Source organism: Rhinoraja longicauda, chromosome 30 (genome assembly GCF_053455715.1).
Source record: "Rhinoraja longicauda isolate Sanriku21f chromosome 30, sRhiLon1.1, whole genome shotgun sequence".
Taxonomy (NCBI): Eukaryota; Metazoa; Chordata; class Chondrichthyes; order Rajiformes; family Arhynchobatidae; genus Rhinoraja; species Rhinoraja longicauda.
The window spans coordinates 26096192-26112326 of record NC_135982.1 but is presented as its reverse complement, the minus strand read 5'-3'; the positions used below and the strand labels follow the sequence as shown (position 1 = coordinate 26112326).

The following is a 16135-nucleotide window of genomic DNA, read 5'->3' as shown; positions in this document are numbered from 1 at the left end:
CTGAACTAATATTTGGAGACTAGAGTGTAAATTCAGCCATGACAGCTGGGGAATTTTTCAGTTAATTGAATAAATCTGGAATAAAAAGTTAACATCTGATACGGTAACCATGAAACTAACAAATTGCTCCTTTCAGCCATTTTTATCGAGACTGACGTGGATGAGACTCCAAGGATCAAACCCAATGCGGTTGACCCTTCAAGATCTTTTGAAGTGGTTGACCAAGCAGCTCTAGTTCAAGGGTAATTAGGAATGGGCAATAAGTACCCCTCTTGCCAAGGATGGCCGCGCACCCCACCGATGAATTAAGAAACACAAAACTATTGCTGGAAAGAATCAGTGAAGTGGGAAGCAATGGATTTTGGTTAACTTTATTCTGTTTGCTTTCAGCTGTTTACAAAGTCAAATGAGAGCCAGAGCATTTATTATTAGTCAATTGATCCCCATCTGGCAAGGCATTAAAGCATGCTTTGTGGCACGCAGACTCCATATTACTACAACGAACAACACAAAGATAAATAAGGGCGAAAGCTATTCGGGATAGAATATCCAGTCTGAAAATATAAAACTGCTAACTAGTTAATCTGCATACCGCCTCGCAGTCTCATAGAAATTGCAGTATCATTAAATTCAAGCTATTTTTACTAATTATTTCATAATACCCTGCCTGGAGTGTACTGACATTTCAGCTCCCAAAGAGTCCTCGGGACAAATGGCTCTTTACCATCAGGAAGATATTACTTTCAAGGTCAGGCTGTTATTATCTTTGAGGCCAATAAACAACTGTAACACTATCTGTCATAGTGAGCCTGGAAAAAAAATCCAGACTTTCTGTAATCTCAGGGAACACACAAGCAAAAACAAAAGAGGGAAAAAGCCGGACATTAATATCAAGAAAAATGCTGGTTTCTGCCGGTCAGGAGCACTTTGCTGTATATTATCAGCTGGAAGTGCTTCACTCCCAAGGTGCGTTGGATTTAAATTAACCAGAAGGCTGTAGTCTGCCTCAACCTGACCAATAATTGGTGATCGCCCACATGTTTCAATTATAAACTCAGATTTTCAAACTAGGACAATGGATTTTTCGAATCCTTCTAAAGAGCTCAAACGAAAGAAAAAAGTACCAGAAATGATCCTCTTTGAGGTGTATAAAACCATGAGAGGAATAGACCGGGGAGATGCACAGAATCTCTTGCCGAGAGTAGAGGAATCGAGAACCAGAGGATATAAGTTTAAGGTGAAGGGGGAAAGATTGAAGAAGAACCTGAGAGGTGACTTTTTCCACACAAAGGGTGGTGAGTGTATGGAAAGAGCTGCCAGAGGAGGTAGTTGAAGCAGGGACAATCACAGCGTTTAAGAAACAATTAGATTGGTACATGAATAGGACAGGTTTAGAGGGATTTGGGCCAAAGGCCGGCAGGTGGGACAAGTGTAGAGGGGGCAATGTTGGTCGGTGTGGGCAAGTTGGGCTGAAGGGCCTGTTTCCATGCTATAGGACTACGGTTCTAAATATATGTAATTTTGAATATAGAACGTTGAACCTTATAGCACAGGAACAGGCCATTCAGTCCATAATGTCTGTACCGAACATTATGCCAAGATAAAACAATCTCCTTTGCCTGCATGTGATAAAATATGTTATTTGAGAGAGGAAACATGACCAACATTCAACATTCGGAAATATCTACTTTAAAGCGATTTCACTGCTGATTTTATTAGGATAAAAAGCAAGCTCTCTCACACACAAACAACACACAAACATGAAAAGAGCTGGATTTAAAACAAAATCGCAGAGAGCTGTAACAGGCGAAATGTATAAACCGAATGAGGGAAGTAAGATTCAAGCCATCTGTTAATCATCATTTAGTAACATGTTCACGGGCATAAGAAATAGATAAATAAATAACTGCTGTTGGAACATATGTACGGAAAGTTGGCAATGGTAGATTGGGCCGTGATTCAACACTGCTGAAAGTAGGAGATTTTGGACAGTGAAACTTTCACTATTGACCACACTTGTACCTTGACTTTCTCTGGCACATTTGAGCTAGAATCCAAAGTAAGGTTATTCATCCTTATAAAGTGAGGATAAGGGTGGCATGGTGGCACAGCGGAAGAGCTGCTTCCTTACAGTGCCAGAGAGCCGGGTTCAATCGTGACTATGGGTGCTGTCTGTATGGACTTTGTACGTTCTCCCCTTGACCATTAGGGGTTTCCCCGGGTGCTCCGGTTTCCTCCAAAGACATACAGGTTTGCAGGTTAATTGGCTTCGGTAAAAATTGTAAATTGTCCCTATAGTGTAGGATAGTGTTAGTGTGCGGGGATTACTGGCGGGCTTGGTGGGCCGAAGGGCCTGTTTCCGTGTTATATCTCTAAACTAAAGGAATACCTTGATACATGACGTCAACAGGAATGTAGGTACAAGGGAATACAGAACTGACAGCAATTATGGGGAAATCCAGTGCCAGCAAAGAATAAACTAGAGCATCTGGTCCTGTCCAGTAAGTTTTATGTACTGACTGGCTGCAGTGAGTGTGGATGGAATGACAACCAAGGCACAGAGTGATAACAGGGTGGGGGAGGTGGAGAGGAGAAGCGCAATACAAATGCTGCTGTCTTTAAGGATAGGCAACTGTCCAGAACATTGTCCCAAGAACAGAACAAATGTTATTTCATAATTGCTGGGAAGGACTTCAGACGGATACGGGGCAAACAAATTAGCAAGATCCATAGAGGAATGAACATAGGAAATAACACAGAGAAGGTCTTACTAAAGGCGTCCTTGATCACAGGATCTTTTAGGTTTAGGTTTAATATTGTCCCATGTACCGAAAGACAGTGAAAAGCTTTGTTTTGCATGCTATTCAAACAGGGAGAAGGAAGTATAAGAAAATAACTGCAGATGCTGGTACAAATATTTATTCACAAAATGCTGGAGTAACTCAGCAGGTCAGGCAGCATCTCGGGAGAGAAGGAATGGGTGACGTTTCGGGTCGAGACCCTTCTTCAGACTGATGTCGGGGGTGGGACAAAGGAAGGATATAGGTGGAGACAGGAAGATAGAGGGAGATCTGGGCACAGAGGGGGAGCAGCGAGAGAGCATGTTGCTAAACTCTCCCGAGATGCTGCCTGACCTGCTGAGTTACTCCAGCATTTTGTGAATAAATATTTGTACCAGCATCTGCAGTTATTTTCTTATACTACTGGTTGCTCCACTGCGATTTCTCTTCGAGGTATGTCCACTTTGAAGAAGTTCTCCTCCTCTCTTCGACGAGAGTTTAGCAACATGCTCTCTCGCTGCTCCCCCTCTGTGCCCAGATCTCCCTCTATCTTCCTGTCTCCACCTATATCCTTCCTTTGTCCCACCCCCGACACCAGTCTGAAGAAGGGTCTCGACCCGAAACGTCACCCATTCCTTCTCTCCCGAGATGCTGCCTGACCTGCTGAGTTACTCCAGCATTTTGTGAGTGAATAAATAAAGGGAGAAGGAATGGCTGGGATGGGACAAGCCTTTGACTATACCAGCTGTTTTTTCAAGACTGAATGACGTGCACATAGAGTCAATGGTGGTGAGTCTGATCTGTGTGATGGACTGGGCTACATCTACAACTCCCTGTAATTTCTTGCAGTCTAGGGTACAGCTGTTCCCAAACCACGCTACGATGGAACCCAGAAGGATGCTTTCCATGGTGCATCTATAGAAGTTTGTAAGTATTTGAATTACAATCTGAGACATAGCTCCAATGAAAGTGAATGATTGGATCAAAGTATAGCATGCTTTAGAAGCAGTTAAACCAGGTGGATTGGTTGCACCAGAATTTCTATAGGATTAAAATCTAGAAAAAGCAGAAATGACCAAAATGATATGTAAGAGAAATAAAGACAGTGGGTACTCAGAGAGCAACAAAAAAGGTTACAGGAAGCATTAAAAAATGTTATTTTAAACGGAACCAAAATGCAAATATCCATGCTGTCAGTTACTGATTTGCATTGTTTCTCAAATACGTAGAACATAAAAGTAGAATGTGCCAAGTTAAAGAAACGACTGTGTTACTCTTAATAAATTACACCACAGACTGAAAAATGTTTTGTTTTTGATTGATTGTAAGATACAGCTTGGAAATAGGCTCTTCAGTCTACTGAGTCCACGCTGACCATCGATCACCGTTCACTCTAGTTCCCAGTTATCTCACTTTCTTATCCACTCCCTGCACATTAGAGACAATTTACAGAGGCCAATTAACCTACAAACCCGCACGTGTTTGGGATACGGGAGGAAACTGGTGCACTCAGAGAAAACCTACGAGGTCACAGTGAGGATGTGCAAATTACACACAGACAGTGCCGAAGGTCAGGATCAAACTCTGGTCTCTGGCGTGGTGAGGCAGCAGGTTCAACCCGTTGGACACCTGTGCTGCCCATTTTCTTCAAGACGGATGGTTAGTTTAAAAGGCAAACTGTGAACTGTTGGGTTGAGCTACATGAGGAAGCATGTGCTGCCCATAAAAAAAAACATTTTTCCTCACCAGGCTAAACGAATTGTACTTAAAAATTGATCTTTAGTAGCAAGCTAACATTGCAGCACAGTGGCACAGCTGGTAGAGTGCCACACAGCGCCAGAAACCCGGGTTCAATCCTGACCTCGGGTGATGTCTGTGTGAAGTCTGCACGTTATCTGTGATCGCGTGAGTCTCCTCCGGGTGCTCCGTTTTCCTTCCACTGAGTGTTACACAAGGTTTGTAGGTTTTTTGGCCTCTGTAAATCGTCCCTAGTGTGTAAGGAATAGATGAGAAAGTGGAATAATATAGTGCTGGTGGGAATAGGTGATCATTGGTCAGCATGGACTCGGTGGGCCGAAGGGCCTGTTTCCCTGCAGTATCTCTAAAGTAAACTATGTGAACATTTGGAATACAGGACATGATGATCTTAAAGTAAAACAATCTCATGGGAGAAACTATGTTGGCACTTGCATGATCAGGCTTTGTGAATCAACTTTTCCTTGTTTCTCAACTTTAGCCTGACCTACAAATTTAATAAAAGATCCCGTCAGAACCAGTATATCTTCCCTCCCTTTTCAGTAACAAAGTTCAGTTTAGTTTAGAAATATAGCGTGTGTAAAAGGTCGTTCGGCCCGAGTCCGCGCCGACCTGCGATCCCCGCACACTACGGACAATTTTACCATGGCAATGAACCTACAAACCTGCACGTCTTTGGAGCGTGTGAAGAAACCGGAGCTCTCAGAGTAAACTCACTCAGGTCACGGGAAGAATGCGCAAACTCCGTACAGACCGCACCCGTAGTCAGGATCGAACCCGGGTCTCTGACGCTGTAAGGCAGCAGCTCTGCCACTGCGCCACCGCTTCATACCTACGGGGTGGTTCCATTACTGGCTTCATTTTTTAATGTCAATTGAGAGGTTTTTTTTCTGTACCTTTCTCTTGAAGCAACTCCTGGAGGCAGAAGTAAATCACTCGTGCACCAAGGCTAAAACCGACCAGCGTGACCGGTCTCCTGCCCTGTGGAAAACATCAATAAAGAGAGAAAGTGGGAACGTAAGTTTATTCCGTCACTCCTTTCAAGCTGTGCAGTCAGCTGCTTGGAAATATAATTTTGCGTCACAGTGCTACATTGCAGCCGTCGAGTTTATGTAAACAAGCACGAGAGCAAAGGAAAGAACCGTTTGCTCACCTGGAGAACACTTGAAACAAAACGCTCAGATATATTCTGCTTACTCACCGCCACATGAAAGCACAGGAATATTCAGTGGCAATGAATATGAGAAAATACATTTGCTCACTAATCATGTGTGAAATGAAACTCTACAAAAGCAGGTCATTCAATATATTACCGAGCTCTGGTTGAGTATCTAATCGACTGACAGGTCTTTGGTTAGAAAATCTACTAAGGAAGTAAAAGATTGGAGGGAGAGAGGGAGATCTGGTTCAGATTGTTCTGAACGTCAAAGGTCAAAAACAATTCATAGAGTGACACAGTGTGGAACCAAGTCCATCGGCCCAACTTGCCCACACTGACCAACATATCCCATCTATATTAGTCCCACCTGCCTGTGTTTGGCCCATATCCCTCTAAACCAATCCTATCCATGTACCTGTCTAAATGTTTTTTAAACGTTGCGATAGTTCCTGCCTCAAATATCTCCTCCAGCAGCTTGTTCCATCGACCCACCACCCTCTGTGTAAAGAAGTTACCCCTCAGGTTCCTATTAAATCTTTCCGCCCCTCACCTTAAACCTACGTCCTCTGGTTCTCGATTCCCCTAATCTAGGCAAGACACTGTGTGCGTTTACCCAAACTGTTCCTCTCATGATAAAGCCCTAGCCTGCTCAACCTCTCCTCAAGTACTGGAAACATCCTGGTAAATCTTCTCTGAATCCTTTCAAGCTCGACAAAATCTTTTCTATAACGGTGTCCAAAACTGAACACAATACTCTAAATGTGGCCACACCAACATCTTATATAACTGCAAAATGCTCTGACTGATGAAGGCCAGAGTACTGAGTATAGAAGCATGCCAAATGATTAAAAAGTGTTGTTAAAAGATAGAAGGAGACACCAACTAACAATGAAGTAATTGGAAGTGTAAGCAATTGGGGAAAGTTTTGCACCCAAAGTGCACAGAAATGTGGAGCCTGTAACAGGCAATGACAATAAAGGTAGTCATGGATTTTTGTGTTTGAGTTCGGCACGGCTGGCAGAGCTGCTGATTCACAGTGCCAGAGACCTGGGTTCAATCCTGACCTCGGATACTGTCTGTGTGGAGTTTGCATGTTCTCACTGTGAATGCATGGATTTCCTCTAGGTGCTCCGGTTTACTCCCACATCCCTAAGATGTGCAGGTTTGTAGGTTGTTTGTCTTCTGTAAAATTGCCCCTCGTATGTAGGGAGTGGGTGCGAAAGTGGGATAACATAGAACAAGTGTGAATTGATGATTGATGGTCGGCGTGGAGTCGGTGGACCGAAGAGAATGTTCCCATGCTGCATCTCCAAACTTAGCTGCTGTGTGGAGAGTTATTAGGGGCACCAGAAGTTTGAGTTTCATTAGCGAAGAATGTCTCTATATGTCCAAATCAGGAAGCTGTGTGATGAATGGAAGACAGAGAATACGTTGGCCCGTGTACACACTCCTCAACCGAGTGCTGAAGATCATAGGTTGTGAGGGAATTGTTCAAAAGCCTTGCTGAAATTCTGCAATGATGCCTGTCGATGGTAACTACTACCATAATGAAGGGAGAGGTATCGTGATGTCGGGAGGACTGAGGAACATTTTTTTTAATTGAAAGAGACAGCATAGAACAGACCCTTCAGCCCACTGAGTCCATGCTGACCGTCGATAACCCTTTTTCACACGAGCTCTACGCTATCTCAATTTCACACCCACTCCCGACACACTGGGGGGAATTTTACAGAAGATAATTAACCTATAAACCCACATGTCTTTGGGATGTGGGAGGAAACTGGAGCAAACCCACACGGTCACAGGGATAATGTGTAAACTCCACACAGACAGCATCCGAAGTCAGGATCGAAGCCGGGTTTCTGGCGCTGTGAGGCAGCAGTGCTACCAGCTGCGTCACCCTGCTGCCCATTTTCTTCAAGGTACATGGTGAGATCAAAGGCAGGGTGTAAAGAAGGGGTTGAGTTATATATACATTAGGTCGAAATTTGGTAGAATATGATAGAGAGTAGTAGATATGCTGCTGATGTAAGGTAAACTTCTCAAGAGGATACAAATTGCTTCGGGGGAATACAGGAAAACACCTGCAGGTATTTCTACGCAGGCAATGATGCACAATACTTCACTATAAATACAACATCAAAGTTTTTCGCAGCACAGACGATCTAATCCCCAGTATTAACAACTCAAAGAGTCTCAGCTGGAGCTGCTAAACTATCATTAATGTGTCATGCCAAAGAGAAAAACACCAAGTACCACTTTCAGTTTCTTACTCACATAATCCAGCTCTTTCTCAAAAAAACAAAAGATGGATTTGTGTTATAAGTCATACGTAGTTTCTGCCAAACCTACCATATACTTGGAGTATTATTCACTTTAATTTCAGTTTGGCAACGGTTATGTATATTTTATTTCCAACAATTTCAAGGCAGACCTACGCACTTAATTAACATATTTTACTCTTAGCTACGCAAGATTCCATCAGCCTACATTCCAGAACACCTAGTTTAGTTTAGCGATACAGTGTGGAAACAAACCCTTTGGCCCACTGAGTCCACACCGACCAGCGATTGCCTGTGCATTAGTTCTATCCTATACACAAGGAAAATTTACTAAAACCAATTAACCCAGTCTGCCTGGGCCGACCTGATCTCCCAGTTGCCAAACATTTTAATTTGCCTTCCCATTCCCACAGACCTCCTGGGCCTCCTCCATTGTCAGAGTGAGGCCAAAATCAAATTGGAGGAACAGCACCTCTTATTTCGCTTTGGCAGCTTGTAACCAAGCAGTATAAATAATGATTTCTCTAACTTCAAGTAACCTTTGCATTCCCTCTCTCTCCGTCCCTCCCCCACCCAAGTCGTTCAAAGCCATCTTGTTGAGTCTCATTGTCTGTAACTTGTTTTCACCTTGGCCACAGCTAACATTGGCCTGCTCCTTTTATCATTGTTATTTTTTATGCATATCATTCATTAATTCCTTCTGTATCTCTCTATATAATCACCGTCTATATCTCTTGTTTCCCTTTCCCCTGACTCTCATTCTGAAGAAGGGTCTTGACCTGAAACGTCACCTATTCCTTTTCTTCAGATATGCTTCTGACCTGCTGAGTTACTCCAGATTTTTGTGTCTATATTCGGCTTAAACCAGCATCTGCAGTTCCTTCCTACACAATTTACAAACCCGTCCGACTGGGATGTGGGAAGAAGCTGGAGCTCTTGGAGAAAACCCACATGATGGCATGGAGAATGTACAAATTCCGTACAGACAGCATAGAATCGAACCCGAGCCTCTGGCACTTTAAGGCAGTAAGTCTATGGGTGTGCCACTGTGATTGAATTTTTAAATAAAATCCGCAGATTAAAATTTTGTAGATTATTAGATATGTGGACAGCCCGAATAGCTGACTCAGAACAATTTATCCAATTGGAGGAAAGAACAGTATTGTTATGGGGCAGTTATGGGGACCATGTAGCACTTGGAATCTTGTTTTGTGGAATGCCACGTTGATGACTGTTTCACGCGGCAGCTGAGATTACTTGAACTAAATGGCTTGCAGTTGAATAAGGGGTATTCCGAGTAAATTGCTTGCTGCCTTGCACTGTGAACCTGCAAATTGCATATTTTAATGGCCTATGCTTCGACATAGTAAGGATAATTCCAAAACTTTTCAGATGGGGCAAAGCAGTGAAGGGAATAATAGCAATGACATAACATGTTCTGGGGAAATCGGCACATTTTGAAATAGTGCTTAATAGTGAAGCAATCTGCTTTGGAAGGAAAATGAGAGGCAAACTAAATTAGAAGGGTACAATTTAAAAAGCTGTTGATTGCCAGAGTTGGAAGCTTAAAGCACAAATCTTTGAAAATTACAGCATGCACTAAATCTACTAAAAAGTATACAGACCTCTGGCCTGTGCATATCGACCTAAATTTCAAAACTGCATACAACCCTCCCAAACTCTGTAACATCCTGTTCTCTTTGAATTCTCTAAGGTCTACATATTCCTCCAAACCTGTCCCTGTTAGCACAGTGAGGCAGATGTACCTTTAGTGCTGAGAATCTAACACCCTGGAATTCCGTCCATTCACCTTTTCATTTCCTTCCCCTCCAATGATTCTTTTGTGTCTGGGATAGAACTAGTGTTCGGGCGATCACTGGTCGGTGCAGACTCAGTGGGCCAAACTTTATTTTCAAAAGTATTTGCTTCAGAGCCCCAATATCTCCTTGCATCTTCTCTTAAAGCAAGGCTCCAAAGCACAATAGGACATTTATATAGATTAACATCACTTTCATTGTCAAAAATGTTCAACCATCTTGGCCTAAAAATCTCTTAACCTTTCAGCACTAATAACATCTCTACCATCAATGTACACATCTCATTCCTGGGCAGAGCATCAGGATGTTTTGTTACACAAAAGGCACAAAAATAAATGCAAATCGTATGCTGTAAATCGACTTCTATAAGAAATACTTGTACAAAGCAGCTTAAAAATCTAAATTGACACTTTGCAAAGTTGCATACTCTGCTGGTACTCTGTCCAAGGTAACAGCCATTTGGGTGAGATGCTGGATACAAGAAAAATGTGGAAATGTACTTCTAATAAGGGAATAATAAGCTTTCAATAAGAAGCTTTCAGTAAAACACTGGAGTTTTTTCATGCCGAATTGATTGATCTTTATCTTTCAAAGCATGGAAACAGGCCCTTCGGCCAACCGAATCCACGCTGACCATTGATCACCCGTTCATACCAGTTTTATGTTATCCACGTTGTCATCCATTCCTTACACACTATGGCAATTTACAAAGGCTAACTATCCTACACGCTAGGGACAAATTACCGAAGCCAATTAATCTACAAACCTGCACATCTTTGGGATGTGGGAGCAAACCCACACAGTCACAGGAAGAACGTGCAAACTCCACACAGACTGCAACTGGGATCAGGATCGATCCTGGGTTTCTGGCGCTGCGAGGCAGCAGCACTACCAGCTGCACCATTGTGTTGTCCTAACGAATGTTGGATGTATTTTACGTTAAAAATGTATTAATGGGTTCTGGGTAAATCTAGAGACATTGCATTTGCTTACATTAATAAAACTCGGCTACTCAACATGAAATGTATCATTTACCTGCTGTCTGCTCAGGAGAATGTGGGCCAAATGCTTTCCAACTTCAGCCGACCGGCTTAGGCATACTCCCCAGGGGTTGTCGATGACATTAGCAATGGTTAGTAGAGAGGCTGGCCACGACAATGCAGTCACAATACCTTCCAAGTGCAAAAGTGAAGATCGGTTTAGGTTTATTATTGTCACCTGTACCGAGGATAACATTTATTACTTTTTAAATCTACCGAGTGTAATTATTTTTTTCTGTGCCAAATACCTTAAGAGGGCTGAACCTTCTTGAAAATCCCAAGAGAAACTAACAGTCTTTGCAGGTCTTAGTCTCACCTGACAGCACGGTGTACTTCAGAGCTTCCTGTGCAACGATATTAACCAGACCATTCAGCAGAGAGTCCAGGGCATTACCCAGTTCCATCAAATATTTGGACTCCCAAGCCAGGCAGTACTGCTCCTTGGATTGTAGTAGACTTCGCCATGGTGCCTCAAAACTTCCTGGTGGAGCATGTAGAGAACAAATGTATGATTTAGGGAGAACATTAAAGAGTTTGCAGTCTTTGTTTCAAGCACTTGCCATGCCCCGAGGGCACTCCAAAGTGCATTACAGCTAATGAAGCATTTTCGAAGTGTGGTCACACAGCAGTTGGAGTATTTCGAAATAGGACAGCCACTTTGCGCACTGCAGGTTTTAGTCTGTAATGAGACAAATTAACTGCCCCGTTTTCCTTTGAACGCCGCCAAAAAATCTTTTATGTCTGTCTGTGATAGAAAATTTAACAGGTTAATCCCTCGTCCAACAGTGCAGCCCTCCTGCACATGGCACCAACTTCTGCTGCCATTGCATGGACAAGTCCTGGAGTGAGACCACATCTCGACTTTCTCACTCAGAGGCAAGGACGCTTCCAATTTGGCATCTAGTTAGAAGACTTCTAGCATCCAGTTAGAAGACTAGATGCTAGAAGTATATAATATTATGAGGGGCATAGACGGGATAGACAGTTGGAATTTTTTCCCCCCACCAAGATGGAAATATCAAAGACTAGAGAGCATAGCTTTAAAGTGAGAGAGACGTAGTTTAAAGAGATGTGAAGGGCAAGTGTTTTTTTAATTTACACAGAGAATGATGGGTGCCTGGAACACGCTGCCAGAGCTGGTGGTGGAAGCAAAAATGATAGGAGCACTTAAGAGGCATCTATGCAGGGAATGGAGATATGGATCACTTGCAGCCAGATGAGATTAGTTTAACTTGGCATAGTTGATGCAGAGAACTCATAGTTGATGCAGGGAACTAGGTGCAGAGAAGATTTATGAGGATGTTGCCAGGACTCGGGGGGCCTGAGCTATAAGGAGAGGTTAAGCAGGCTAGGACTCTTCTTGGAGCACAGGAGGATGAGGGGTGATCTTACAGAAGTGCACTAAATTGTGAGACGAATAGATCTGGTAGACGCACAGAGTCTCTTGCCCAAAGTGGAGGAATGGAGAACCAGAGGACATATGTTTAAGGTTACGGGGAAAAGATTTAATAGGAACCTGAAGGGTAACTTTTGTTACACAAAGGGTGGTGGGTGTATGGAACAAGTTGCCCGAGGAGGTAGTTGAGGCAGGGACTATCGCAACATTTAAGAAACATTTAAACAGGCACATAGTTTTGGAGGGATATGGCCCAAATGCAGGCAGATGGGATGAGTGTTGATGGGACATGTTGGTTGGTGTGGGAAAGCTGGGCCGAAGGGCCTCTTTCCACACTGTATGACGCTACAATGTTTGGCGAGGACATTGTGGGCTGAAAGGACTGTTCCTGTGCTGTTTTGTTCTATGTTCCACATTCCAGGATAACTCACTGTAACTTGTTACTGTTACAATGCAGGTGTTTAAACTTCTGTTTTATAGACAATAGGTGCAGGAGTAGGCCATTCAGCCCTTCGAGCCAGCACCGCCATTCAATGCGATCATGGCTGATCACTCTCAATCAGTACCCCGTTCCTGCCTTCTCCCCATACCCCCTCACTCCGCTATCCTTAAGAGCTCTATCCAGCTCTCTCTTGAAAGCATCCAACGAACTGGCCTCCACTGCCTTCTGAGGCAGAGAATTCCTCACCTTCACCACTCTCTGACTGAAAAAGTTCTTCCTCATCTCCGTTTTAAATGGCCTACCCCTTATTCTTAAACTGTGGCCCCTTGTTCTGGACTCCCCCAACATTGGGAACATGTTTCCTGCCTCTAATGTGTCCAATCCCCTAATTATCTTATATGTTTCAATAAGATCCCCCCTCATCCTTCTAAATTCCAGTGTATACAAGCCTAATTGCTCCAGCCTTTCAACATACGACAGTCCCGCCATTCCGGGAATTAACCTAGTGAACCTACACTGCACGCCCTCAATAGCGAACTATGCTAACTTTGACCCCAATTTGGTTACATCGCAGCGATCTCCACATTTCTAAGTAATCCATTGTGTGCGATGTGCTTTGCAGGGAATTCTTTGATGAAACATAATGATTTGTGAATTCAGGTTCTTTACTCTCTCGTTCTGCAGTTGGAAACGCATAAACTGATTCTGCCAGAAACCTTAATCTTGAGAAGCAAAGCAGTGCCTTGACAACAGGAATGCTAATACATTGCAATCTGTTGCGGCCCTGCTTTCTGATAGCTATTTCTATGTGACAGCTCCCATGAGAAACAGGCTGCATCATCTGTAATTGAGTTTAATCCATTATGAAGAATAACGTGAACCACAGTGGCTCCAAAATTTGCCAAGGCAAAAATGACTCAAGGGGGGGAAAATGAAATAGTTATTAACCTTGTCAAATACATTTTTTCACTCATCCAAGATTACTGACAAACTCTTCAAACTAAATTTGATTCTGCCTGTCAACTGAAAATACCACATTAAATAGTACTATCCTTTTATACTATTTGGGCAGAAATGTTGTTCGAACCAAAAAGAAACACTGCTATTTTAATTGGTTTGAGCAGATTATTTTTCATATTTATTCCTCAATTACTATAGAATAAAAAGAGAAAAAAATCAGTTTGGGGGAGCAGAGAGCAATGCAGCTATGTTATATGCTGCAGAAGTGAATTTGTGGAATTCTCTGCCTCGGAAGGCAGTGAAGGCCGATTCACTGGATGCATTCAAAAGAGAGTTAGATAGAGCTCTTCGGGCTAGCAGAATCAAGGGATATGGGGAGAAGGCAGGAACGGGGTACTGATTGTGGATGATCAGCCATCATCACATTGAATAGCGGTGCTGGCTCAAAGGGCCAAATGGCCTACTCCTCACCTATTTTCTATGTATCTAACAGAGGATCAGGCAGTTATTCCAGCACTTTGTGCTGCCTGACCCTTTGAGTTATTCCAGCACTCAGTGTTCTAGGCAAGATTACAGCATTTGCATTTCCTTTTGTCTACAGCTACATTTTCTGGTCACTTGCCTCACTTGGGTGAATAGTACCTTCTCTTGTTTAGATAAATACATTATTCTACATCTTCAGGGAGAGTACCCTGGAACTTCCCGAATATCTTGTCATGGAACGAAGTCACAATCACAGGGATTAGATTAGAATGATCCTAAAACGTGGGTGGTTCGATGGTGCAACGATTAGTGTGGCAGCTTGACAGAGGTTCGATCCGACCTCAGGTGATTTCTGTGCTGAGTTTGCACATTCTCTGTGACCGCATGATTTTCTTCCAGGCTTTTTGGTTTTAGCAGGTAAATTGGCCACTGGCAAAAGAATCAAAAGGGAGATGATGGGTAGGTGACAGGGAAAATAGTTGCAAAGGTACAAGGTGAAGAGGAGAGGGAGAATAGGGTTGCAGATACAAGGAATTGCAGATGCAAAACACTTAGTGCTCGAGTGCTCAGCGGGTCAGACAGCATCTGTGGAGGGAATGGATAGATGATGATTTGAGTCAGGATCCTTCTTCAGATTGCTATCTAAGGGAGGTTAGGGGAGGATGGTGTAAACCCAGCAGGGGTTGGGGCTGAGTCAAGACCCAGGTTCAGAGGAGGGCAGAAGGAGGCTCAGAGGTGAGAGGGGTGTGCGTGGTGGTATAGAAGTGGAGTGTAGGAGAAGTGGTGTGCTTAGTATTGGAGAAGGGCAGTAGGACCCAGTGGTTATCGGTATTAAGGGCCCCGTTTGGAGGCAACCGGAGGAGCAGTAGGACCCAGGGGAGTCAACCAAGGGATTGTACCCTGGACACCAGAATGAACCCGAAGAGCTAAATTACCTCCTTTTGTGTCATAACAAGATAACTGCACCTGATTTTTGTTCATATTAGAGCGTGCTTGGGGGAAAGAGCAGCTAAGTTTATTGCTGCCTACCATTAATTGGAAACACTGTCCTAATATTACGCGTGAAAACACTTTTCAAATAATTGGAGTGGAAAGCTGAAACATATCTCCAAACATTTTCCTTCGGCTCACTTTGGCTCTGGAACAAATACAATTGTAATAAGTAGTAGACAACTGGTCTTTTCATTCTTTGTACCGTATTTTCCCGTGCATAGCCAGCCAGTGACAGCTATCGTGATGTGCAGTTGGTTCCCATCGGTTAGAGGAAGAAACTCAAACTCTTCAATAGCTCCCACCCGCTTGTTCATTTTGTATCCTGGAAGAGAACGATAATCAGATTTAACAGAGGAATATTACACCAAAAATATTACATACCAAAACTGATGATAAAAAAACGGAAAAAAGCAGACTCCTGTAATAACAGGAAATATTTCATGACAGAAACCTGGAAATTAGTAAAGTGGCATAGCGGCAGAGTTGCTGCCTTACAGTGCCAGAGAACCGGGTTCGATCCTGACTCTAGGTGCTGTCTGTACGGAGTTTGAACGTTCTCCCTGTGACTATGTGGGTTTTCCCCAGGTGCTCCAGTTTCCTCCCTCACACCAAAAACGTAATGGTTTGTAGGTTAAATTGCTTCTGTAAATTGTCCCTAGCATGTAGAATAGTGCTAGTGTATGGGTTGATTGTCGGTTGGTGCGGACCCGATGGGCCGAAGGGCCTGCTTCCACTCTGTATTCTCTAAAGTCTAAAGTAAACTAAACTCAGCATGTCCTGCAGCATCTGTGAACAGAGAAACAAAGTTAATGCTTCAGGTCTGATGCAACAGGGATCGAAACATTAACTCTTTATCTCTTTCTACAGATGTTGTCGAACCTACTGAATGTTCCTCACATTTTCTGTTTCTTATTTCAGATTTACAGCATCTGCACTGTTTTCACACTACTTTGCTTTATTTAATGCTAGTACAATCAAAGCTTACTTTTGATTGAAATAATTTTGGCCAGGTATAAGCCACCAGCAGA

At 43.2% G+C, this 16135-nt stretch overlaps 1 protein-coding gene across 3 annotated transcripts in view; it reads right to left on the bottom strand.

Annotated features, from left to right (window-relative positions):
- tmco4 (transmembrane and coiled-coil domains 4) overlaps window positions 1-16135 on the bottom strand; it is a 70252-nt gene that overhangs the window by 33569 nt on the left and 20548 nt on the right. For 2 of the 3 annotated variants that reach the window (XM_078425298.1, XM_078425299.1), the window contains 4 exons: window positions 15310-15429; window positions 11150-11314; window positions 10829-10965; window positions 5432-5516 (listed from right to left, as the gene is read on the bottom strand). In XM_078425298.1, coding sequence (XP_078281424.1) covers window positions 5432-5516; window positions 10829-10965; window positions 11150-11314; window positions 15310-15429 — 507 coding nt within the window. Of the gene's footprint in view, window positions 1-5431; window positions 5517-10828; window positions 10966-11081; window positions 11315-15309; window positions 15430-16135 lie in introns of those variants that run through there. The other variant, XM_078425300.1, reaches the window with a different exon arrangement.